At 48.0% G+C, this 26,666-nt stretch overlaps 1 protein-coding gene across 2 annotated transcripts in view; it reads right to left on the bottom strand.

Moving 5' to 3' along the window:
• ECPAS (Ecm29 proteasome adaptor and scaffold) overlaps nucleotides 1-26,666 on the bottom strand; it is a 3,148,361-nt gene that overhangs the window by 628,869 nt on the left and 2,492,826 nt on the right. For both annotated transcript variants that reach the window (XM_069630810.1, XM_069630809.1), the window contains exon 37: nucleotides 1,766-1,855. In XM_069630810.1, the coding sequence (XP_069486911.1) occupies nucleotides 1,766-1,855 (90 nt within the window). The remainder of the gene's footprint in view (nucleotides 1-1,765; nucleotides 1,856-26,666) is intronic.

The raw sequence follows: 26,666 nt of genomic DNA, 5'->3' as shown, positions 1-26,666 counted from the left end.
CCCTCCGGCTGTGCGACAGCATTCCCGGTTGCCTTCTGCTTTCCTTCCTCCTCTTCTCGACGCTGCTGGGCACCAGACTGCTCCTGCAAGCCTCCCGATCATCAGACGAGGCGGACTGACTGCGTCCCTGGAGTCTCTTCCTCCAGATCAGCGACGCAGGTTTGTATCACCTGCATTCGGTGCGCAGCACACCTGCCGTCCTCAGCGACTGCCCGAGACACAGTGTGACTCACACAAGTTGACCGTTCTGGAAAAAACATGCCGGTAATAACGTTTTCCGGCAAGTTTCCAGACTGTCCAACTAAAGTTGCTGGTAGGGATGGAGGATTTACCTCTAGCTAGGAGATGGAGGTAAATCTGACACCCTACCAGTAAAAACTGCTGGTATTACCAGCACAGTAATACTGGTGTCGGTAATACCTGCAAATCCCCCCATGGAGTCCTATCAGACTCCATGTAATGCGGATTTACCACCCTTACCGCCACTTGTAATCTTCCTGTGCCTGTAACAGCAATTCTGTTTGCCGGTGTCCTTGCATACCCTACTGAGAAACTCAAACACACAAGATCCATACCAACAGGCATAGCGCGTGTTCATAGAGCTGTGTGCACCCCGATGCCCATCACGACTGACTCAGTGAACCTGCCATCCGTCCCGATAGCCACCCTAAAAGTCCAGCGTATAAACTCACCCAGAAAGAGGAAAGCTATACTTCAGCTGTTGCGTCAAATAGCTGGCGGCATTGCCCTTATTCAGGAAACACACCGGTCACAACAGGGCCAGTTGCGCCTTAGGCACCCCCCCACTTCTTCCCTCAACAATTCTTTGCATCACATAATAAAAAAGGGGTTAGAATTCTCACCCTTAAAGAGCTTTCCTTCACCAAGCATGCGACCCGCAGAGACCTTGGTCAGTGATTCCTTCAATGTAAGGGAAGTCTGGGTGGTCACAAGGTTACCTTTGCCTCCATCTACGCCCTTAACGAAGTGCAGGACTTTTTCTTTAAAGAACTGAGCCCAATCCTCTCTGAATTTGCAGAGGGTCAGAAAGTTGTGGGTGGGGATTTCAATACCAAGCTAGACCAGGGAAGAAGACTACACCTTCTTTCCTCACGTCAATAGGGGCCATTCATGTCTTGACATGATTCCCGTATCCCCGGCCCTGATCCCCTCCATTGCAAGGATCAAAATTGTGATTAGGTGTCTGTCGGACCACTCTCCAGTCTCTGCAAACCTTTTGGTAGACTGTCTTTCACCTATCCACAGTCCCCCCTGGGAACTGAAGGACGTCTTCGTCGAAGGACTGATCTATCTGAGCAGAAGTGGGTTCCCGTATTACCCAATATTTCAATGGACAATGCCATGCTGGGAATGCCCTGGAATACCCTAAGGGAAACTTTTAAAGCAGAACAATAATACAATACTAATAGCAGGCAAGGTAGTGAATACAATAAATGTATGCAACCAGAAACAAACAGGTGTATAATGTATAGAAATTGGCACGCTATGAGAATTTCTTGACATTTCTTTACCGAAATACACTTTCATCATATTTGTTTTGCCGAGTTTTACCACTTTTTACCATAAACAACATAGGGCAACCCCTCTGCACCCAGCCTTCTATAGACCTTACCCCAACTTACCATCTGCATTTTTTGTGGCGGGAAAAGGTGGTAAAAAAATGCAGCAAAACAAATTCAGCAAAAGTGTGGAATACCGAAATTTGGAATGTGAATTATAACAATCAACTTAAAGCAGAGCTTACCTTTGTTCCAATACCTAGTCCACTTTTGATTAGTTCACACAATCTTGGAACCAGCTCCCCCAAGACAGACACGTCAAGATGTTGTAAAGACTGTAGAAAGAAAACAGAATTACAACATTAAACAGATCTGCACTGCACTGGTATGATGATTATCAACTTCTCTGACATTCACACATTCAAAAATGTATACTAAGTCTTTGCTGGGTGGCTTTATAACCTCTTGTAATACATTTATAATAAGGAATAACTTATCAATGCTGCAGAACAGCAGTTACAGGTAAGTAACATATTCCTTTTCCAGCATTGGATCTTTCATAGATTCACATTCTCCATGAATAGATAAAGCAGTACCACATAACTAGAAAGAGGAGAGGCAAGCTCCTTGTAGAAACACCACAGGAGACACCGAACATACGCAAGCAGGTTAGGCAGAATCGCCTAACCGACCGTGGACTCTGCTGTGGAATCCACGTCGACACAGTAAAACCTTGTAAAAGTGTAACCAGATCTCCACTGCAGATGTCTAGCAACTCTGGAGAGGAAAGCTGATGTGGTGGCAACAGCCCTTGTAGAATGAGCCCTGGGCTTCCCAGGGAGAGGCCTGCCAGCCTGCTGATGACAGAATGAGATGTAGAGGAAATCCATCTAACAAATGATTATTTGGAAAGTGTGTTCCCCATTCCGGAGGGAAGAAAGGTCACAGAGAGTTGAGAGGTCTTCTAGAATGACTTTGCGGGAGATGTAAAATTTCAAAGCCTGAACTACATTTAGAGAATGCAGAGAGCGTTCCGCAGGTAAGGAAGGGGAGCCGAAGAAAACCAGTGACACCAGTGGGACTTTGATGTTCACATCACATCACATCGTTTCAACGCTGCAGGAACCTTGGTCCCAAATGAAGGGTTAGTGTAAGAAAAATCTACACAGGGAAAACTGAACTGAAAGTGAGGACTACGATCACGGAACATAAAAGCTGCATTAGGAATACTGTATTGACAGCCCCTATGGTGAGCCATTTTCTAGCAGCAGATCATAATTTTGACAAATTGAAGTGGACAATTCTGCTGAAAATCCATCCAGATACTGATTAAAAGAAACTGTCCAGACTGGAGATGCACATAATATTCCTTACTAGTAGTCATGTACTTGGGATAAATTACAGTATTGTATTGGCATCAGGTACACTGATGGCAGTACACTTTTCAACAAATGCAGTGATAATCTATCATTCGAGTCCAGCAGGAAGTATTGTGATTTTTGTTATAACCACATTACCATCCTTCTGCTGTGAATGAATCGATATGGGTAATATTTAATTACGTAAAACATCTTTTTTGCTGTATTCCGCCGGATGAAATGAGGTCTTCATGACCGATGGTAACGCAGAACAGCAGGGAGAATAAGGCAATACACTAGGTTAAGATGGCCGTCTGCATCTCGCTCATTCGAATACAGTCTTGATGCATGTTAGGGAGAATTCTCAGAAATGTGCTAATTCCTCTCTACTTTAGAGACCTCCAGCACTTTTGCTGGACTCTAGGACTTCCTAATTTTTAACCTGGAGAGAGCGAGACCTTTTTCCCACTCTCTCATGTATTTTTCTGTGATTTAAACTTTCTTTTGGTTATGGAGTCTGACAAACTCCATAGGCATCATCTTTTTACATTGTGACACATAGCACCTTCAGTGCAGTGACACAGTGAAGTAATTCAAATTTCCCAAAGGTTTAAATACCTTCTCTTCGATAAACTACTGTTTCCAAGGGCAGTAAAGTAAAATTGACTTTACTTACAATTTTAACTTTCTAGACCCAGCACACACTATTGTAGAATAGGGTGCTGGAGGGGTTACTTAGTATCCCTGTTCTCTAGTTTCTCATGTAACATTTTTATGTTACCCTTTCTACAATTAATGGCTGGTGGCAGTGGTTTACTTTTAACTACCATTGGGAGTTTTTACCGCGGGCTGCGTTCGCAGCTGCAGTAAAGCACCTATGGGTGCCCATTTTGTCTAAATGGCCCCAGTCTTATTTTTCACCATTTCCTGTTGGAAAGGCCCTTCTTGAGATTTACTCTTCACGCCAAACCAGGTTTGGTCTCTTTGTTCATTTTGTCTTTGGCAGGATTCACGAGTGAAGGCCACCTCTGGCTCCAGTAGGTCTGGCAGGGGCAGGAAGCGAGGGAGGTGCCCAAAACTCCCTGTGCTTAATCACTTTGGTTACAGGAATGCACCCAAAGGTGATTGGGCAGCTGGCTGTCCGGCAAGGACAGCCACCCTGCTGTGTGATTGACAGCTAGGCTGGAATGAACGGGAGAAACCTGCATAAAAGGCGAGGCTTTTTGGCTTGGAAGGCAGAGTCGGCCACTGGACGAAGGAATCAGAAGAACTTGGAAGAGACGGCTGCTGCAACTCCTGGACCGTTGATTGCCCGGTGAAGCCCTGCTGCTGTGCTGAAGCTCCGAATTCGCCTCGACTAGAGAAGCCCTGCAAGGACGACTTCTCCCCTTGAGTTGGGGGGACCAATCAACTCCAAAGTAAGCCTGTCTGAACATCCTCTCGGAGCTGGCCGTACTTCCACTGCTGCTGGAACCGAAGTGCCAGGGAGAGGAACACCAGATTGTGGGGGTTGTTTTTAAGTCAGACCCGAGCACAAGGAAGATCCTCCGGACTTCCCTGGTGCCTAACTGACCAAGCCTGAGCCACCTCAGAGTGCTGGACCCCATAAGCAAGGAAAGTCTGAAGTGGTATTCGAGAACCGCAGTGTTGCTATTTGCTGTCAGACGCGAGGAGCTGAAACGCCAAAGTGCCAATGAATAGAAGTTTGCCCTTTGCTGTGACCGACCGTCCCGGTGTGTTGCAGGAGTTCCCAGACGTCCCCACGACTGAGGCCCAGGAACAAAAGGATCTGCAGAGCCACACAGGAACATAAGCCAGCTGGAACCATTTCTTCTAAACAAAGGTACTGTACAGTCTAAGAGAACTTACCTCTTGTCTTGTAGCCTTACTTGTTCTCAGTTGAGACTTGTCTTGGTTGCTTCTGTAGAGTTGCTTGCATCTTCGACAACCCACACGCCTCTTGGCTTGTGACCCTACTTGATTCTACTTTTTCTACAAAGACTTCTACAACATTGTGCAAGACTTTTACTAACCTGCAAGAAGTGCTTCAGCTCACCTAGACTTTGCCCAATAGACATTGGCTGGTCTGGCTCCCTGAATGACTCTTCTCTCTTCCGATAGTGTGTTTTTACCCTCCTTCCAGGAAAGGGTTAACTTACTTTGCATTGGGGGGTTCAAAAGTACTTAACTGCTTAAGAATATTTGTGTGATCTCTTGTCTTATTCTAAAACCTCTTTTCTTTGCCACCAGTATTAGTATTGCTCTAAATGTACCAGTGGTATATTAATGTCCACAGTGTCCTAGCCATTTGAGTCACCTCAGGGTGTAGGAAGTGTCCGTGTGCCATCCCAAATGGGTACTTGCTGTTTTAGAGAAACTAAGAGTGTATATTAAGAGTGTATATTTTGAAGTTTATTTGTGTGTTACTATTATATTGCCCCTTCTGAAGAAGGCTTATTCAAACTGACTGTTAAATTAATAATTGTTTAATCAAGAAACTTTGTGGGTTAGTGTTTATTTGGATACTTGTCACTGTGAATCTCTGTGTAACTCCCCTACTGCTCACATTGACCCCTCTTGAGATAAGTCTGGCTGCTCAGCCACACTACCAACCTGTGTAGTACAGCCCTTTACCAAAGGTTGGGTTCCTATTGCCAGGAGGTGAAGGTTATTGTAGTGCACCCAAAGGGTACTGCAAACAATCTTGCCTAACAATCCCACATGATTAGCATCAGCGTTTCAGAGGTTGAGACCTCCAAACGCTCAGCATACAGCTTGTGAGCCCGGACTGTGCAAGCACTTGTATCATTGGCTTACATTACAGACGAATAAACTTGTAAGAAGAGGCTGGCACTAACCTGAACCAGAGACTGCAGCCGATGTTTGTGATAAATCCCCCTGAACACCCAACAGGGTGTAGCTGGGAAGACAGGAGGCCCAGGGAAACCCTCTGGGGAAGAAAACCCTGATTGCTAGAGTCTTTGGTCTGTGTTGTTGCTTTTCTTTTCTAGGCAATGGTGGGAGATGCCGTGGTTGCACACAGTCAAATGGAGGAGGATGTTTCTGCAAGGCAGACGGACAGGAGGTAAGCAGTGTGCCAAATCGAGTGTTAATGGGCTGTAAAGATTACGAGTTGTATCCTTTCTATCTTTCTGCAGGCTATCGGTGGGCCGTAATGGTGAACTCTGAAATCTCCGTTCCCAGACTGCGGGAGAAAGAGGGGCAAGGTGACCCATGGATCGGGAAGGCTAGAGGGAGAATGAGAGAAGAAAGATATGCCCGACCTGGTCGGGGGTAAGTAGTAGCGCTGGGAAGCCTTCTGGAACTAAAGTTCGGATTGGAATCAGATGACAGGTTTTCTGAGCTAACGGAAAGAAAGGAAAAGTGAAAGGTCATATGACCAGTGGTCGAAGTGGGCAGGAGAGGCTGGGAGCGGTGCTCCTATACTTCTGTTAATTAGGTTTTACTGTTCCTATACTTTTATTGTAAAAAGTAACCGTTGCAAAATGGTTTTGTTTTAAAATAAAAGTGTAGGAAGCAGTTGAAACTTGCACTTCAGTGCACTGCTCTGAATGTTCCCTTCAACAGCAGGCGCATTTGTTTGTGGGTTTGTATTGTGTGTGGCAGGGGGCGTGGCAAAGGGGTACGGGGCAGGACAGCAGCGAACATAGTTCCACTACTTCTTTTCATACACTTCGACTACTGCCTATTACAGAAGCGTAAATGGGAGTTATGAATCTGTGTGAAGTTGGAGGTCGGTGCGCGAATTGGGAGGGAAGCAAGCAGAAATACAGGGACAGGAATTCTAGAAGTATAGAAAGAAGGTTAGCTTGCACAGAGTGTAAAAGGAGCAAAATTACACTTAAAAGGGCAATCGAACTCACAAAGTGTCTCTAAGGAGAGTAGCGACGCACTGCTCTGTTGCAAAAATCTGTTGATATCCTCTGCCTGGAAACAGCGTGGGCAGAGCCAGGAAGTTGTCCTGCGAGCAAGGAAACACTGCAAAGATGCGTGTCGCTTCAGGCGCCATCTTGGGAGAGGCATGGACAACGGCATACAATCCTCTCCTACGCCTCCACTAAGACCAGCGCTGCAAATGAGTTGCAACAACTTGGCTCTGAAACCACAGACTGATTAAGAGGTGAGAGACTACGGGTTGGCGCCTCACTTAGATGGCGAGATATGTTAATCAGGCCACGACTATAGAACCATATTACAGCAGTTAATTGGTGTGGTGACGATTAGCACGCTGTAACAGAAATGACGAATGTTGCTCCTTGAGCAAATGTGTTGACACTGGTGCCCATTTATAGATGGTGTCAAGCACTACCAATTCCCCATCTTTTAGTTAGACGTGTTTGTTCTCTCCATAGACTGGAACGAATGATACGTTTGTCCATAGGCCAAGTAGAGCCAGCTTGGTGTCTTCCTGGAAGACAGTGTATTTTACGGCATTCAACATTTACGTATGTTCGACTGTGAGCACGATTAATTTTTGTAGTAGGATTGTTAGCCCATGAGGACATGCGACACTGGTTGGATTTAAGAAGTTGTGCACATATCCTTGCAGCGTGGCATTGGGGTGGAGTGTACAATATCAGATGGAATAGGATTCCATTGCCATACTGAAGATTTTACTTCGTTTTGATGGGTGACAGCCGCTAAACCACAGAAGTAAGTGGGTTAACAAGTGGTTTATTTGGTGATATTTATACATCTATAAAAGTTCCCCCCTAGCACGTTTGTTATGGTTTACCAACTAGGGGTATTTGGTTTGTGTTTTCTTAGGGAAATGAAATGAAGAATTTACTCTTCACAGGTTATCAGACTAATTACTCATGAACAGGGTCTGAGGTAAGTTTGGACTAAAAATGAAGATTGATTCAAATTTAAGGTATATGCATATGTTACATTAATGAACCATAAACAGCAACAATAATAGCTGTTTGTTGTGTATTTTGTGATGCAGCTAGCAACGCTTTGCACAAGCAATAGAGTATTTTCAAAATGTATGGCATGAATATTTACCAAACTTGGATGACTGCTATCTAGAGACATTTTCAATGCTATCCCAAGAGTCAACTGGGCCAAGCTATCAACAGTAAAGAAGGCCATCTTCCCCTGAAGAATTCCCTCACATTTAGATCAGTTGCTTGGAGGAATGAAACGTGTTGGGTTTTTAACTAACATACATATTGGGTATGAATGTGCCAGTATCAGTTATGTGTAAGTAAGAGGTAGTATACAACATTTGCCAGCATTTAGCACGACAATTTGTTTAGTTGTGTATATGTAGTTTTAGTGTTTTATGTTTTATAGTCTTTCCTATGTACTCTTGTTGTTATATTTGATGCATTAATTGCTTGATGTAATTGTTTGATTACACATTTAATTGTGGTATGTTGCAGGAAGCATTTGTCACTTTATCCAGGTAGGGGGCTTTGCAGGAAAAAGAGCCAGAATCTCGCCCACATGGCTAGCCGATGTGATGGCGACCAGTAGAGCAGTCTTCCAGAATAGAAATTTAAGAGAAGCTTCGAAGGGAGGTCTCATGAGCCTCGAGAGGACTACATTCAGCTCACAGGCCGGACCCGCCACCGGATTGGTTTGAAGGAACCAAACAGTCCATTAAGAAACTTATTGACCAAGCAGTGGGGCCACCGAGAAGGTGTGGAAGAAGAGCTAGTATAGCATGAGATAACCACAGGGTGCCCTCTGATAAAGGAATGCGGCAGGGCCGATTTAGCCAAGGATAGCAAATATGGTAGGATGTCCTTTGGTTGAATACTGAAAGGGTCAAGGCCCCGGTTCTCAAGAGCAGCAGATAAAGCACACCGATTTACTCCTGTAACAGACCAGCATGGAAGTGCAGGCTTTAGCCGGAATGTCTTTGCAGTCTTGTGGCAGTGGGATATTGCGAATTCTAGGAGAGTAGGAGTGTAGGAGGCAGGCTGTCAGGTTCAAGGAGGCCAGGTAGTGGCGCAACAGTGTGCCGTTGGTCCTGGAAAGAAGATCGCAAAAGGAGGCAGCTTCATTGGCGGGCCAGAAGACAGGGCGAGGAAGTCTGAGTACTAGAACTGTTTCGGCCAGGCAGGGGCAACTAAGATCAGTCTGCACTGATGCTGTGTGAAGACATTTAAAACCCAAGCTATCAGGGGGTCAGGGGTAAGCATATAGGAACTTCCCCTCCCATGGGAACGTGAAGGCATCTCCCAGACTCTCCGGATGCGGGAACCTGCTGGCAAAGGCCAAGCACCTCTTGTTGGTTTGGGTGGCGAACAGGTCGATTTCTGGGGTGCCACAATTGATGGAAAATCCGGCATAGTTGAGACTCCAGGAGCTCCCATTTGTGGCAGGAGCGGAGTTCCCTGCTGAGGGAAGCCACCATTGCATTCTTAATACCTGGTAGGTGGAAGTGAATGAGGAACACGTTCTGCTTCAGTACCCAGTGACACAGCATCTGTGGCTCCGTAGAGAGTGGTGTTGTCCATGAAGACCGTGGCCACCTGACTGCTGAATTGAGGAAGGAGGGGCTTGTGGGCTGAAAACACTGTGCGCAGCTCCAGAAGACTGATATGAAGAGTCTTCTCCTCGTGTGTCCAGAGATCCCTGGCATGTAGACTTACTGTAGGCATGCCCCAGCCCTCCATGGAGGCGTCCGTTGTGAGGGTGGCTTGATGTGGGGTAGACGGAATGGAGCACCATGAATGAGAGGAGCCCAGACTGACCACCAGCGCAGAGCATCTTTGAATTGTCACATTAGAGGGATCTTGTCCTCCCAGGAACCCGAGCCCTGCTGCCAGCATACACAGAGGAACTCCTGGAGAGGCCACATGTGAAGCTGGCAATGTTCAAGTAGAGGAATTCATGAGGACATCCTCCCTAACAGGGACTTTAGGAGACACCCAGAGGCTCTTGATATCCCAGAAAGTAACAGGGCCTTGGTAAGAAGGGCTTGCACCCTCTCCCCCAAGGGAGTGGCCCAAGGGAGTGGCCATGCCAGAACGTGTGTCCAGTTGAGCCCCCAAATAGACCACTCGCTGGGTCAGACAGGATTTCAGAATATTTAAGAATTGTATAGTCCTTGTAGTAATGCGGGTAGCCAGGGGAAGCATCTCCACCCGTACGAGCGAGTCGCTGAGGTACGGATAGACATTAATTTTAATATGGCCTTTATTGAGCACGGACCTAGCTTTGAGAAGCAACTGAGCACTTTAGAGGTATACAACAATACAGCTACCTTTACAGAGCTATACAAGAGTACAGATGCACAAGGGAGTGCTTTTCAGAGTTAACAACAAAACAGATATACAGCAGGGGAAGGATAAAGATGGACACAGTAGGGGTACAGCTGTACAGGGTGGCGGGAGGAGAAGGGCGGATGGCGTCTAGTGAGTCAGGTGGCGCGCGACGTGATGGCCATGTGCACCAAAAGGAACAAAGTTGTGCAACCACTGGGGCTAGGTATTTGGTGAACACCCTCTGGGCTGACCGGAGCCCAAATGGCAGCACCTTGAACTGGAAATGGTGACCTGCCACTGTGAAATGCAAGTAGCAGCAGTGTTTGATGAATAGGGATTTGAAAATACGTATCCGCTAGATCCAAGGATGCCAGGAATTTGAGGAATTTGTTGAGGACCTGAAGGTCAAGGATGGGCCTCCCGATTTCTTTTTCACTAAAAAGTACCTGGAGTACACTCCCTGTCCCTGCTGACCGGATGGTACTCATTCGATGGCTCCCTTTGAAAAGAGCGATGGAGCTTCTTGTAGTAGTAGAGGTACATGATCCTTACCTTTTTCAAGGGAGGAATCGTGGGTAGTCTTTTTTTTTTAAACGTTATTTATTGTTCATGGACATCATTAGCAAACAGCTAGAAAGTTGTTGGGAAAGATTTCCATTTCATGTGTTATTTTCCCTCCAGTTGTGCACCCCCCAACTGTTTGCTTATGTTAAAGAGGAGCTCAACCTTCTGCTGCACTCCGCTGGCCTTTTCGCTCACTTTTTATGGGGAAACTGACATGCCCTTAAAACAGTCAGTTCTGGGAGACTTTGTTTCCCTTAGTCCTTTCCAATGTTGCAATTTTTCTGCAACAGTAACAAGTGCACAATGTACTTTCCAGTACACTGCACTTGGGTCTTCTCGAAGGATATTTTAGGAGAAGTGCAGATATGCCTTGGACAGGTCTGGTGGCAGCTTATCATTTCTCATATTTTGAGCCCTTTCATGCCAGGTAAAACGTGATTACCGCGTTTGGCACGGTTAGGTGGCCGGGCTCCAAAGTGGCTATGCCACGAGGTTCTTTATCCTGTCCTTTGGCCATCTTGCCCCTTCACCTTCCCCAGGTCGAGCCGACCCGGATCGCGGGCTTCTGCATGCCTTGAGTGTGCGCATCCAGGATGTGGGCTGGAACGTCTGGTTCCAATACACATCCTGGGTGCCAGTGTGTCTGGAGTGCTGTGAATGCCTGGGACCAATGTGGTCCGTGATTGGTCCACGTATGGTATGCCTGTATGTGAGCAGATCTCCCATTGGGTCCTCTTCGTTTTGATGCGAAGGAGATTCTGGATAAGACCGCTGGTGACCCGCTGGAAGGTTTGGCACCCTGAGCCGGCAGTCGTCCCGTGGGACCCCTCTGCATCTGGTCGTCCTAGAAGGTCTGCAAAGACGCTTGAACCCAATGGAATAGTGGGACCAACTATTCTTGGCACTTTCATCAAACCCTGCAAGTAAGCTCTCTCTGAAGTGTCCCTGGGCCAACCCATTGGGCTGACCAGCGTACGCAGACTCTTTGCCCTAATTCCGCCTCCATTTCGAGGAGGCCCTCGAAACTTGGTACATTGCTAGCCCTGTGTTCACGGCACTCTTACACCGAATTTCGTACACTTGGCATTCCCAGGTCTGAAGTGAAGTGAGTGCACCAGAAACAGAGTATACGCGGTTACTGTGTCGCCCAGCCGTGGTGATGAATTTTGCAGGTGCGTTGCATTTGTGCCCCTCTTGCCCCTGAAGCCTGCTGCAGTGAATCTGGCCTGATCCATCCACCAGGAGCGGAGAAATCGTCACTGTCCTGTTTGGGCACTGCCACTGTATCTTCGTTGCTGAAAGCCGCAGAGCCGCCAAATTGCCGCACTTGAACCTGCAACCGAAGTGGACTCAACTGCCGAAGTTTGGTCTGGAGAGCGCCGGGGGTCGGTGAGTAATCGCAACCCTAACCGGTGGCCCCTAGCGCCTCTATCCATTTGTTACACATGAGTGGCCCCTGAGGGCCCCTCTCCTTTCCACAGCTAGTGCGAACTAGCGAACTATTCCCAACTCTTGGAATCGACTCTGCCCTCAAGTGGAGGCCCTCCTCGGATAGTGGGAACCTATTCTTCATCGCCTCACCAACCTTTCTGAGCCACTACAGACCCCTGAAGAGACCATGTTTTGCCCATTTGAACTACCGCGTGCGCCAGCAGTGCAAGTACATTTGAGCAGTAGGCTCCATTCTTCTTAGGGATTGAACTGCCTCTTAGATAGGAGTGTGTTGGATGCAGAAAGGACTAAAGACTATTTGCACTGCCTGTTTCCTTCCCCTTGTAGGTTGTGGGCCATTTAGTGCATTAACCCTTTAGACCCCATTGGTCTTGTATATATGTATTTAGATAAAATTGTATTGGCTTAATAGTAATTACTGTGATTTGATTTGTGTGTTGTAACTCAAAGGACTTGAAATAAATGTATTTGTATTTTTAATATATCTACACCTGACTGGGAGTGATTTGTAAGTGTCCTTTGCTTTGTGTGCTCATTGAGGTTTTACAGTCACCCTCACCCCTCCTGAAACCTAGTCTTGACCGCCGCCAAGCTACCTTAATTGGTCTGGCTTGTCCAGAAGGTTACCATGTTCCAAAAAACTAGGCTGGCCTTCTGAACCTCTGCCCACCAGGTCAGAGTTCAGAAATTCATGTTAACAAATGTACAGTGTACATTGGCAACCATATACAGAGGCAGCCTCAGCAGGGCATCTCAACAACATTTTTCCCACCCTGGCACTAAGCGAGGTTCACTCAATGCTGTGTTAGAAACATTTGAAACTTACTCCAATTGTCCCTGGGCCTGGAAGCGGCAGGCTGCAATGTTCTAAAGGTTTCTTCACATTTGTTGACCCAAGTTAGGTCTTCCAGACAGTTTTTCACCTGAGGGGGGACTGATCTCTCAATTTCTTAAGTACACACATTTTTGCAACTATACATCTGGTGCTTCTCAGGGACAGTATTGCAGTCTCCAAACAGACAGTGCATCAGTGATAAATCTAGCTGACCAACGGCTATTTTAGCCATTGTAAAACCGACCTTGTTCCAGAACTGTGAAAGGAAAGGACATTTCCACACATGTGCATATTGTCTGCAAAAGCATTATGGCATCATGGACAGCTACCAGCCTGGTCTGGATACATTTTCTGCTGTAACATATGCAATACTTTAAATTGGATTAATTGAAATCTGGCATTATATGAGACTGATTTCGCAAGCGCACACATCCTACCCCATAGCTCATCCGGTATCTCCCTATCTAAGGTTATCGCCCATGTTTCTCTAACTCCCACTTTCGCCACAGGTGTCTTCTCGATAATAATTTTATATAATGAAGCAAGTAACTTACAACAGCCGTACAAGTTAAATATATAAGCCAGTAACTCGCTTTCGGGGGCTCAGGTGGATAGCAATCCAAGTTATACGATACCACTGCCCTCAACCTGTAAAACTGAAGTATCTCGGTTAATGTGCCTTTATGCCCCTCCTTCCAGGTTTGAAGCATCAGAAATTGGCCTTCAGGGAACAGATCTCTAAGGGACCTGTAACCCAGTCATTCCCAATGCCTACTTAGTGCAGTATCCCAGGTGGGACAGGGTTCTGGGAATTTCCATACCGAGAGCCATTTGTAGTACTGATTTAGTGTCCCTGTTCTCAGAAATAAAGCATGCCATGCTGCTATTGTAGTCTGAACGGAGTCAAATGGACAGTCATCTTTATAGGTGGAGTTTAGCAGCAGTGTTCTCAAATCTGATGACCCGGCTGCCGATCGCTCTAGTTTCAGATGCGGTGGCGCCCTTTCAGTCCTGTACCAGTATGATGCAAATTGCACCTGAGCCACCAGCCAATATACCTCAAAATGCAGGTTCATAAAGCCCCCTCTATTATACGGTGGGGTCATGTCTTCCCATTCCTTTCGAACTGCTCCTGCATGCCATAGGAACTGAGACATGGCTGATTGCAGATCAGCCAAAAAACACTTGTCCGGCCATAATGGCACATTTACAAAAAGAGGAGCCTAGGCAGTAGTAGCATTTTAATCAGGGCTAGCCTGCCATCGAGAGACAGTGGCACGCTAAGCTTTTTTTTTTAAAGCTTTGCAGACACATCATTCTGATGCTCCCTGTAGTTATTTGCTAATATAGAGGCTCTCCCCCACGACACCATCATGCCCAAGTATTTAATACCATCTGGTGCCCAGTTCAATGTAAATGCTCCCAGAGGTCTCGCATTTTTGTGGGTCAGTGGAAAAATCTCACACTTCGTATAATTTATTGGGAAGGCAGAGAACATCCCATGAGTGTGATGTCATCCATTATGGGATCTAGATTCATATACGGGTCTCTGTAATATAGCAAAACATCCACATGCAGCGAGATGATCTTGGGTGAACCTATTATGCGGATGCCCTTCCTGCTGTGCTGATCCCTAACAAGGTCGGCCATGGGTTCTATTGGCCCTGCAAATAGCAGAGGCGAAAGGTGACAGCCCTGCCATGTACCTCTGCCCAATTCAAATGCCTTGATAGCAATCCGTTCACTCGCACACTAGCAGTTGGATGTGTATACAGTAGCTTCATGCATTTGATCATGTACTCTCTCAGGCCACACTTACTCAGGACCACAAACAAGTACTACCACAACACCATGTCAAAGGCCTTTTGTTAATCAAGTGCTACCGCCACAGCCAAGGTCTCTGGGAGATTTGTGCCATTATGTTAAACAGGCGTCGGATATTTAGGGAGATAGATCTACCCGGGACAAACCCAGCCTGATCATGATGGATCAGGTGTGACATCAAGGGTAGGAGGCGATTCGCCATTACTTTTGCATAGAGTTTGGTATCCATGTTCATTAATGAGAGCGGCCGGTACGATCCGCATTCCTCGCTTGGCTTCCTTGGCTTAAGGAGCACCGTTACTACAACCAACAGGAGCATCTCTGGAAGTTTCCCCGTTTCCAAGGCCTCCTCCCATACCTTCAACAAATAAGATGCAAGAATCGACACATATTGCATGTAAAATTCGACAGTCAGTCTGTCTGGGCCCAGAGCTTTATTATGGGGGGAATCTTTAATGACACGCATTAGCTCCGTAACAGTAAATGGGCTGCTGATCCGAGTCCTAGCGTCTGTAGATAATCTAGATAATGGTATCTTGCCTAATAAGGCATGAATGTTTGCCTCACCATTGAGTGTAACAGCCAGATAGCGGCAGAACTTCTGGAACAATGAGGGGATATCATGGTCTGCATATTGCAACAGCTGCTGGTCATTCAGTATGGAAGTGACCTGTGCTGGCCCTCTCTCCAACAGAAATAAGCACAAAGCAGCCTGCCCGGACGGTCCACTTCCTCATACTTCCTAGCCATAACAGGCCTTGCAAAGTACTTAGTTTCTCTGACAGCATGCTCCCTAAAGTTCTCCAGACCCTCTTGAATTTCAGCCAGCAGTGCGCGGTCTGCTGTTGCAGCAGTCTGTGCTCAGCGTTCCTCAGGATCCTTCTAATGGTCTTTAACACACCAAACTCCTTGGACATGGCCATCCCCTTTATGTACACCTTAAAGGCTTGCCATAGGGTCCCGGTTGACACCTCTCTAGTATCATAACTCTCAAAAGAATTCAGAATATCATCCTCAATATCTGTTCTATATAGCAAGTCTTGCAGAGCCTCATACTTGAACCCCCAAGACAAGCGGTCACTAGTTCTAATCCCCCATTTTACCTGGAATACTATGGGCGTGTGGTCAAGAGTACGTGCGCAGTAGTATACCCTTACCACTAATCCTACCCATGAGGCTCTGAGATAACAAAAACAGGTAAATTCCGGAAGACCTATCATGCACGGAGGAATATTATGTATACTCCTTAGCAAAAGGGTGTAATGTCCTCTAAGCATCACATACATCTAGATTGGTAGCATAGGAAAGGATGTTGCGCGCCACCTTGGAAGGGGGCTTGGGCACAGTGCCCATTCTATCCAACTGCTGGTTCAAGGTGACATTCATGTCTCCCCCCATATAATCGGTGTCCACGGATACGCCACCAGAATGCGTGCAATAGTGTCATAAAAGCTCGGGTCATCTACGTTAGGGCCATACAAATTCACTAGAAGCTCCTCCAGGTTTGCCAGCCAACAATGCACTATTACATATCTGCCATCCGGGTCTACTTGTGTGTGTAGTAGTACAAACTTTACCATTTTATGAATCAAGGTCAGAACCCCTCTGGACTGGGAGGAATGGGTGGTGTAAAACCTACTTCGCCCCCATGATTTGGCTAACCCTGTGTTAGTTCCCCTAGGGCGTGTGCCTCCTGGAGGAGAAGAATGTTTATCATGTGCCACCTAACGTATGCAGCTATATTCCTAGCTTTGGAGTAGTTGCAGAGCCCACGGACATTCCACCTCATTATGCCAAGGGCTGTCATTTACCTAGGCCCAGGGTCAAATACACGCTGGGGTTGTATATCTATATGCAGCAGCCATATCAGTGTGACTAACAAACCAATCCTGAACACTGCACGTCTGCCAACACTGATCCCACCCGTCCCTCCCTCACCCCCCTCCCAAACAGGGTGTATACCCACCCCCACCCAATGAAACAAGCCCTACCCCCAGACCCAAATGCCACAGGCACATTTGCATAAGGGGGAGTCCCTACTTTCTCAGCCGCCCACCTCTGTTGCCAACACCATCCAACATCTGCAAGGATAAAAAACGTTCTCAAGAAGACACCTGGCCTGCATAGTGTCCCAGTGCACCATTGAGGCTAAATACAACAAAAGAGTACAGAGTACAAACACGCCCAGTATTTTAACCATATTTGTTTACAGGAGCCATAGGTGGAAGAGCTCCATGCAGTACGCACTGCCTGGCTTCTTGTGTTCAGGGTCGCTAGCGACCATGCGGCCAGCTCTGGGAAGCAGAATATTAGCTTCAATAAAGGCTACAGTTTCCTCTGGCAATGTAAAAAAGTGATGGAACCCGGATTTCTGGCACTGATGCAGTATAGTTAGCGATTAATAGTCTTGCTTTCCAGAGTTTTGTGATGAAATTGTTTTAATACGTGATTAGAATAGGTCAGCCATTCCAAGATGGCTGCACTGCGGGGATGACGTGCTGATTGCAGCTCATCCCCAGCCCGCAATGAAAAGGTGGTAGCAGTGTAGCAGCAGTCAAGAAATCAATGTTTTTGCCCCACCCTGGTGGCGGAAGAAAGCATGTGGAAAGCAGCTCCCTCTTGAAAGATTCCCCATAGTGAAAGGAAGCCGGCGGAAGCCCCAGCGGCTTCGCAGACATGTGGTGATGCGGGTCCGACGGTGAGCGGGGGAAAGAGAGGCCAACGTGCAGCCCATTAGCAGACGCGGACAGAGGAGCCAGCGACCGGCTTGCAGATACCCCTGCAGAGAGCCGACGAGGCGGGCGCGGCTTCGGAGCAGGGAACTAGCGGGAGAGCCGCAGCCGTTGCAGTTCCGAGAAGCGGCCTGGGATGCGAAGAACTGCAGGCAGGGATCTCCCTGCACGTGGGTAGCCCAGAGGGGCAGATGTCTTCAGTGGTGGTCACATCAGCAGGCCCAGGCTGCTACAGGGGGTAGAGGTAGTGTGGCCCCCATCAGCAGCATCGGCAGGAGCGGGCAGAGAGGAATGAATAGACAACCCCTGGGGCAGGCGGAAAGGGCCCCACCTCAATGGAGACACCATCAGCAGGTGAGGAGCAGAGGGCCCATGGTACAGCTACAATGCAGCTAAGAAGGTCACAGTGGGAGGAGCACCCACCCTGAAGATATGGAACAGTTTACCCATTCTGAAGGAGGGGGAGGCCCAGGAAGGTGAGGAAGTCCAGTGGAGTGCCGTGAGTGGGGGCCCCTGAGCGTGTGTAATCCGCAAGGGACAGGGGGGCCAAAACACAGAAGCAGGCAAGCCCGCCCCCAGGTGGAGGATTGAGGGGTCCTGAACAACACAGAGCCCACAGCACCGACCCTCAGGTGGAAGAACACAGAGGGCTCAGGTAGAAATTGGCCCATAAAACATCAAGTGGTACCCACACTGGGCCAATTTTGCATGAGATCTCCAACGGGGGACGCATAAGCCCAACTTCAACAATAGCAGGGTGACCTGTGACCAACGGGTGAGGGCAATTTGACGAGGAGGAGACAGGCCAGTGCATCATATGGAGGAACGCCCTCCAATTTCAGGGAGTTTGGAGCCCGTTAGGCGGTGAGCCAGAGCGGGAACACTTGAAGGGGTAGTGTCTTAAGCCAAGGGCAAGGGAAGGAGCAAGGAGGCCCTGGCTCACTTAACGGCGGATGCCCAAGGATCAGAGAGCACGCTGAGCAGGTGTTCGCAACTGGACAAACAGAGGGCTCATAAACCTACACCGCCCTTGGAGGAGGAGAGACCCCAGAACCATCATGCCCTATGGCAGTCAACAAGGAGGACCTGGAGCAGTGCCTGGCGGATCTCCAGACGAGGATCACAGAGTCCTTTCAAGAACAGTTTTCCTCAAAGTCAGACTTCAAGGGAACAGTGCAGGAAATCAAGGGGGCACTCTCGAAACTGGGGAAACAGTGGACACGAATGAGCAAGCCCTCCAAGACTTGGCAGAGGACTCTAGGAAAAATGATGAGGCACTCTAACAACGGGCACGTATGTCGCACAAGCTAGAGCTCCAATTCAAAGAACTCACAAAATGTAACTCTTACCTGGACTCTTCGAGAGCTTAATACCTTCACAGCCTGTGTACCCGATACCTTGGAGCCTTTAGGATTCTTTTTCTGTTTGAACAAACAAATGACAACAATAGAAATAAATCTATTAACTGAGATAATACTATATGAGGTGTGTACACCCCTAAAACCACTCCCTTCAAACTCTAGGGCTGAACTCCCTTCTCACCTGTGTTTTACTATTGTGGAGCTCTCCATCCTGCTTTTCTTCAGGGGCGCGTTGAGATGGAGGAACAATGGATATTTGGGATGCTGACGAACTCTGTAGCTGCTTGCAATGAAATGTCTATTGTTTTAAGAATGAGTCTTTGGGTAAATCAGCAGGTGAAGATACTGTAATCTTTAAGGTCTTGAATTGATTCCTACGTTGGAGAGATCTCTCTTTCCAATTTTTTTTCTTTCTCGCAGGTTCAAGGATTTTGGGAAAAGAATTATGGCTGCAGAGTTACATAGGATGAGAAAACGTTTTAAATGCAAGTTCGCCAATACTGAGTAACTGCAGCCTGCAAGGTGGAGCACGTTAAGAACTGTGAGGTGAAAACTTGAGGAACCTTCAGGTACGTAAACGCTTATAAAACGTCTTCTCTGTTAAACTGTTAAGTTAATTTTTTAATTAAATACCTCTTGTGTTGTCTGCAGGTTTTTGGAAAGCTGAGGAAAAAAAACCTTTGGACGATGCAGTGGCTGCAGATGAAACTTCTGACTGAAGATGCTACCACTGCAAGCGAAAACTGCTGACTGAAGATGCTGTGGCTGTGAGTGAAACTTCTGACTGAAGATTCTGCGACTGCGAGTGAATAAATGTTCTTAACTGAATATAACAGCGTCGGAGATGACTTCTGTCAGGGAAATCTCTTCTGTGATCTATGGTACTCTGAAACTCTTGGTAAAACTAACGTTTCTATTATCTTATTTTTCTTAGGTTCTGTGAGGAGAAACGCTGGTCTCGTTACCCGCTGTCAGCAGAGCAGACCTGAAGCGCACATTCCAGCGAAGGCGAGGCTCAAGTAGCTCCCTCTGCAAATATGAATAGAACCGCGCTGCTACTTGTAAATGGGTTTTGCGGGCGGCCATCTTAAGTGTACGAAATTACTATTGAACATCACTGGAGTCTACGGAAGTAGATGCTGTGAATGTTGTTAATGCCATATGTGCCAGGCTAACACCCACCTCTGACCTGCTGATTGATATAATGTGCTCTGTCTAGCCTGAATGAGGATTATGCTCACTGAGTGGGATCATGACACAAAAGTCAAATATATGCCTCAAGTATGTCCCGGAGGAGGTTACAGACAGAGAACTCAAAACGACAGTCCAGTCCTTCCTTGCCGAGCTCCTTCTGGAGGCCCCTCCTGACTGGGTCAGTTGACAAAATTCACAGGGCCGGCAGGTTAAGGAAAGAGCCGGGAGCATGTCCGAAGGACGTCCTAGCAGTATTTGCATCATACGGCCAGAAAGAGGAAGTCTTGAAAGCTGCCCATACAGCCACCTCGCTGAAAATCAACGGCATGGAGGGACAACTCTTTCAAGACCTGGCACAATCCACCCTGTTCAAAAGGAGACTGATGGGACCAGTCGTTAAGATCCTTGACCAATAGAAGATCCGGCAAAAGTGGACCTCTGCGTTTGGCTTGCTGTTAAACGTGGCAGGGGAAGAAATTCAAGGTGACTACTTGTGAAGAAGGCCTCAATGTGGTGACAACAGAAGATGGAGGTGGGGCATCGGCCCCAGAAGATGCATTTGGGGATAAACAGAGGAGGCAGCAATGGTCAATGCTGACGAGAGAGAATAAGCGCTCCTGCGCTCCAAGTGGCTGGAACAAACTGGCAGATATACCACAGGAAGGGAGGCATTAGAGGGGCATTAAAAGGGGGTAACTAGAATTACCTGGATGGAGACAGACTGTAGTGCCAAGCATTGGCGAGCAGGAGGAGATTGAAGTGTGTCACTCCTAAATTCACTGTTCGTGAGTGGGCTGCAGTGACCGCGGTCGGGAGATCAGAGTGGCAACAATAGAAGCGGGTAGGGGCGTGGACTCAGCTGGTGGAGTTCACGCTCTTGTAATCTCATGGGGAGTCTTAGTCTGATCTCTCCACAATTCTTGAACCCAGGTATAGTTTACCAGTACATGGTCGACAGTATGTCCCGAGGTTGTCTCTAGGACCCATGGAGCGACCAGGGTGGTTGCTAGAGGAGCAGGGGGGGGGGGCGGGAAGGGATGAGGGGCAGGAGGTAGTAGGGGTTGGAGGAGGAGCTGCAATTCACCTTAGGCGACGGATCGGGGAGGCACAGAGGGGGTGAGATGGACCAACAGTCTGTTCGCAGCCACAGCAAAGTGGGGGGGGGCGAACAACCCCAGAAGGTACTCGAGTGGCAGAGGAGCAGGAAGGTCAAAAGGAGAGACCGAGGAGGGTGGGCGGGAGGTTGGAATGTCGAGTTCAAAGTCCTCACGTATAATATCAGGGGATTAAATTCCACGGCAAAATGGCGTAATGTGGACTATTTCTTGAGGCGCGAGAAACCAGACTCTCTCGAGCTCCAAGAAACCCACATTTGTAAACTAGACAAATCAAGGTTCCGATTGCAGATGTATACCCATGGTTACCAGGCAAATGCAAAAGACAAGACAGCGGGGATCGGGATAGCTTTCAAGCTCATGCCCAAACTGGTGGTCCTTGAGTCGAAGGGGGAAAAACAAGGGAGATGCCTCTTTGTTAAATTCTGCATTAACTTAGAAATGTTTACCCTAGCAATGGTTTATGGACCGAACTATGGACAAGATGGGTTTCTCTGGACGACAATGGAAGAACTGGAAGGGATGTCAGAGGGGCACGTCATTTTGACTGGAGATTTGAATGTGGCATGGGTACCGGGGGAGGAAAGAAGCAGGGCGGGGCATACAAACCAGGGGGCACTATCTCAAAAACTGAAAGCAAGATTCAAGGGAAAATCGATTGACTGTTTGATTTAATGTTAATGGAAGTGATACAAAGATACAACTGTTCCTTTAGGTTTATGAGATTTTGAGAAAGAAGATGTATGAGGAAACATGTAATTTTGAAGTTCTGTAATATGATGCTATTTTAAAGGTTTGAAATTAAACCAATAAAATTTTTTTAATTTTTTAAAAAAAAAAAGAAAGATTCAAAGGAATGGGGCTGGTGGATGGCTGGCGCGCATGCAGGGCTCGGAATTGGATGACATACTACTCACGCGTCCACAGGACACATACTCGCATAGACTACATCTGGGTGTCTGTCCGGTTAGCGGGACGAATCGGGGAGGATTTCCTGGTGCCTATGGCGCTGTCTGACCATGCCCCCTGAGGGCGACGAAAGAAGCAATGCAAGTACAGAGGGCGCATTGGGATTGGTCCCTCCCAGATTGGATACTGGTGGACCCAGTTATGTCGGTGGCGGTGGAGGGTAAAATCAGGTCCTACTTTCATGACAACACCCTGTCAAACTCTGCCACAGGGATCTGGTGGGACGCTTTCAAAAGAGTCATCAGGGGAGAATTGATTGCTCTCAAAGCCTCCAGGGACAAACAGAATAGGAGAGTGGAAGAAGAATTGGAATCACAACTTAAAGATTGCGATTCATAAAACTATGGCATTCGCCAACGACATGCTTCTGCCCCTCACAGAAGCGGCCTCGGAGATCACGTCTTCAGGGGTGGTATCAAGGCTAAAAAGGAATGTGCACAAATCAGAGGTGCTAAACGTCATGTTACCGCAAGAGGCTCTGGGAGAGGCAAAAGGGTGTTTCCCCGTTCCAATGGGCAACAGAGAAAATAAAATACCTGGGGATCCAGATGACGAAATCCCTGGATGCATTGTATGAAGCGAACTACCCTAAACTGCTTAGAGCTCTAAAAACAGATCTGGTGCGTTGGAACCCTCTTCATATATCCTGCATGGGGTGGATGGCCTTGATTAGAATGTTGACCCTTCTGCGCCTTCTATACTACTTTCGAGCTCTGCCAGTCTCTCTTCCCAGGAGATTTTTCAGGTTGCTCAATAGGCTTCTATCCGCTTTCATATGGAGCAATAAAAAATAGAGGTTGGCCCTACTGGTACTGTTGACCCCGAAGAGTAAGGGGCGACTGGTGGTCTCAGATTTCAGACCATATTACCAGGCCGCCCAACTACAGCTACGAAAGCAGTGGATAACAGGGGATGACGACAAACTGTGCGTGGGTATGGACAGAGCGATAGTGGGGGCCCCATTGGAAGACGTGTTATGGCTAGCTAAGTGGGGGATCGACCAGCGAGTATACTGGTATCCTAGATCATTGCACTCTGCAGGAAGTATGGGACGACCTAATAAAACAAGGGGGATATCGACACTGCCGTGCACATTCACGCCATTATTTGGGAACCCGCAGTTCACACCGGGAATGGACGGAGATGGTTTTGTGAGGTGGAAAACAACAGGGTGCAAGAAACTTAGCGATATTATGCAAAGCCAAGAAATCAAATCATTTGAGCAGTGTAAGCAGTACTTTGTTCTCTCTGAGGGAGACAGTTTCCGATACTATCAGCTCAGGCACTGGGTGATGCACCCTCCCAACAAGCAAGCGGAGTGCAGACAATTCACCACATTTAAGAAGTACATTACATCCAGCTCAGGAGACACTTGCCTAATCTCGGCTCTATGTACTCTATATATACTCTAATCGATGAAGGGGCAATGCAGGTGACATGGCCTTACACGAGCAAGTGTGAGGGAACAGTGGGATGCGAATTTTGCAGGAGGAATGGGCATTTCTGTGGGGTAATATTTCCAAGCTTACTCTGTCAATTGAGCTGCGAGAAGCATGGTATAAGGTTCTCATCTAATGGCACTATACCCAGGAGAGATTAGGGATCAGGTACCCAGAGGCTCCATTGGACTGCTGGAGATGTAGTGTGGGATGGGGCGACTGGGCACATATTTGGTGGTCATGTCTGGCCATTTCCCCCTTTTGGGAACAGGTGCAAAAGTCCATCTAAGAAATGTTGAATTTGGAATTATTGCTGGGGATGGAGGTATGCACGTTGGGTTTATGGGGGGGGGGGAGGGGATTTAATGGCGCCACAAGGGAGAGGGGTGTTTACGGCTTGAATGGTTATGGTTTTGGCAGCCATGCTGGTGATAGCTCGCAAAGGGAAAAGCAAGGTCCTCCCCAAACTACATGGGTAGCTGTCAAAGATATGGCACATTTTAACTATGGAGTGGGTCAAGTACAAAATTCAGGGGGACTAAACGAGATTCAGGCAGGATTGGGGATTGGTGCTGACGTAATTGCGGGAGGATTATCGGCTTCAAATGTGCCCACAAAACCTATGGATTTTGGACATTGTCTGATGCCGCCACCTTGGTCAAGATGTTGGGGGCAAAGTACTGTTATCCGTGTGCAAGGGGGGAAGCAGCTCTGGGGGTGGGGTTTGGGGTGAGAGGGGAGGGGGCAAGAGGGGATGTTAGACGTGGGGGGCAAGGTGTTCTGGGGGAGGGGTTTACTCCGTCACTTATTGCAAAATGTCAATAAACAAATCTTTAAAAAAAAGAATAGGTCAGCCAACACTGGTTTCAAACCATCCAGGTCTTTTTCAAGGCTGCAGGGATGGGGGGGGGCAATCCCTTTGGTTGGTTGAAGTATCAAGTCAAAGGATCCCATATAGGAGGGCTGCCGAAAGGCCAGCAACCATCTCCAGCCACAGCCAAAAGGCACCACTGCTAAATGCCCACCGAGCCCCTTTATACTTTGGGAAACCACGAGTGGGTGAGCACATGGGTGCCATTCATTCCAGTCCCAACTGGGATCCTTCGACTTGATACGTCAACCAGCGAAAGTGGTTAGTCCCCCAATCCCTATTGCATTTAAAAAGATCCAAATTGGTTGAAACACGTGCCGGCTGACCTATTCTAATCACGTATTAAAACAAATGCATGACAAAACTATGGAAAGCATGACTATTAATCACCATCTACACTGTATCAGCGCAAGAAATCTGGGGTCCATTACTTTCTAGTAAGTACACAAGGTGTGGGCAATACCTCCCCTCACGTGACCTTGCTGAAGATCAAACCACAACACCAATCGCATAGCAAACAAAATAGTGTTGCGCAAGTTGATACAGCTTCTAGTGCCAAATCTCTTGTCTAAATGTAAAAAGGTGGGCTCTGCCGGCTTGTTTGATTCGTAACCGAGCCATATTGAACCCCTCTTTCCCTCAGCAGTTTAGTGGCGCCCAAGAAAGATCTCTGCTCAAGCTGGAGGGCAGTGGAAACATCCGGGCAAATAGGAATATCCACAGACTCAACTCACAGTGGCCCCTTCTCTCTTGCCAATCTGAGGATGGTGTCTGTAATTGAGTAGGCGCCCAATGATTGGCCTGGTTGGAGCCCCATGTTGTGGACTAGTTGTTGGCGATCGATGTGCTCGCTCCACCACAAAGGTATCCGAGAATACTGGGTTGCCCAACAAGTACTTGAGAAGGGTTTCCACTGCCACTTCCATGGGGCCTCAGTCAAACTGCTCTGGTAGTCCTACTATGCAAATGTTATTGATCCTGGAACTAGATGCCAGGTCAACACATTTTAGTAGGGCCTGCTTCAAGTCTTTGGACATCCCAGTGACTTGCGCCTGAAGTGTCTGAAGATTGTCCTCAGCCGTGCGCCTATGTGTGTTTCAGCCTGTGTCACTCTAGTGCTTACACATTCAATTTGGTGGTAATGTTGGTGGTTATCCTGTCCAGTTTTTCATTGACCGAGGTGACGCCTTGTTACATATTTACCAAAATCCTTTAGCGGTCAGGTGGGTTCTACTCACTGGGTCCGGGACCGACTTCGGCTGAGGCCTGCAGGTATGGCGAGTGAAAGTGTCCACGTTGCTTTGCTTTTTAGAACCGCTGCCTCCCTTAGTCAAGGTGGTGGGATCCTGCACAGGAGTATTCTGCCGGCTCAGCCGAGTGGTACCCCACCACCTCTGCCCAGCGTCCCTCTCAGCCCAAGTAGCAACAAGGATTATGAACTACAGCCGCCACTTCAGGGGTCCTCTCCCAGAGCACATGCTTCAGGTAGTTGAGCTTCGTAGTCCTTTGCACAGGTAATCTCAACAACAGTGGCAGGATTGTTCTTCCAGGGGAGTAGCAGCCAGATTAGCTCGGAAGGCACAGCAGGCGCCCAAGCAGCCCCACTAGACTGGGCATGCCCCCACCTCCGAGTTACACAGGGCCCCTACTCACCGCTCTCAAGGAGCCCCACCATGGGGCAAACAAGGTCTTTGCACTGGGCCAGCATCCGGTATCTCCAGTCCTGACCGGGGCCTTGCAGCACACTTGATGGGGCGATCTTCTGATAGGGAGCAGTCCTGCCACCGGTGACAGCTCACCACACCAAGCATATGCCTCAACACCCTGCAGACTTTTCCATCTGAGTCAGCCAGCACCCAGGCACCTCATCGCCGCAGGGCGCATGGTGCGTCTACTCCACCACAAGTCAGCACAGCGCGCCCGCGGAAAGCAGGGCTGGCTGACAAACGTTGTGAAAGCCACCGGTGCCGGCGTCTCTCTGTGCTCCTCGCCTGCTTGGTAGGAATGCCTCTGCTGCAGCAGGCCACCAGGGGCACACACGGAGCATAGGGCGCCCCATTGGCGAGCCTCTTCAAACTGGGCCTTCCATACGCTACACCGGGCATGGCCCCGGGATTGCATAGTCTGCAGATTTCACCCCCAGTTGCTAGGGTGCTTCCTCTCACAGGTCCTGCCTTCCATACGGAAGACA

Source organism: Ambystoma mexicanum, chromosome 6q (genome assembly GCF_040938575.1).
Source record: "Ambystoma mexicanum isolate Mex_15411 chromosome 6q, UKY_AmexF1_1, whole genome shotgun sequence".
NCBI lineage: Eukaryota > Metazoa > Chordata > Amphibia > Caudata > Ambystomatidae > Ambystoma > Ambystoma mexicanum.
This window is presented reverse-complemented; position numbering and strand designations above follow the sequence as displayed.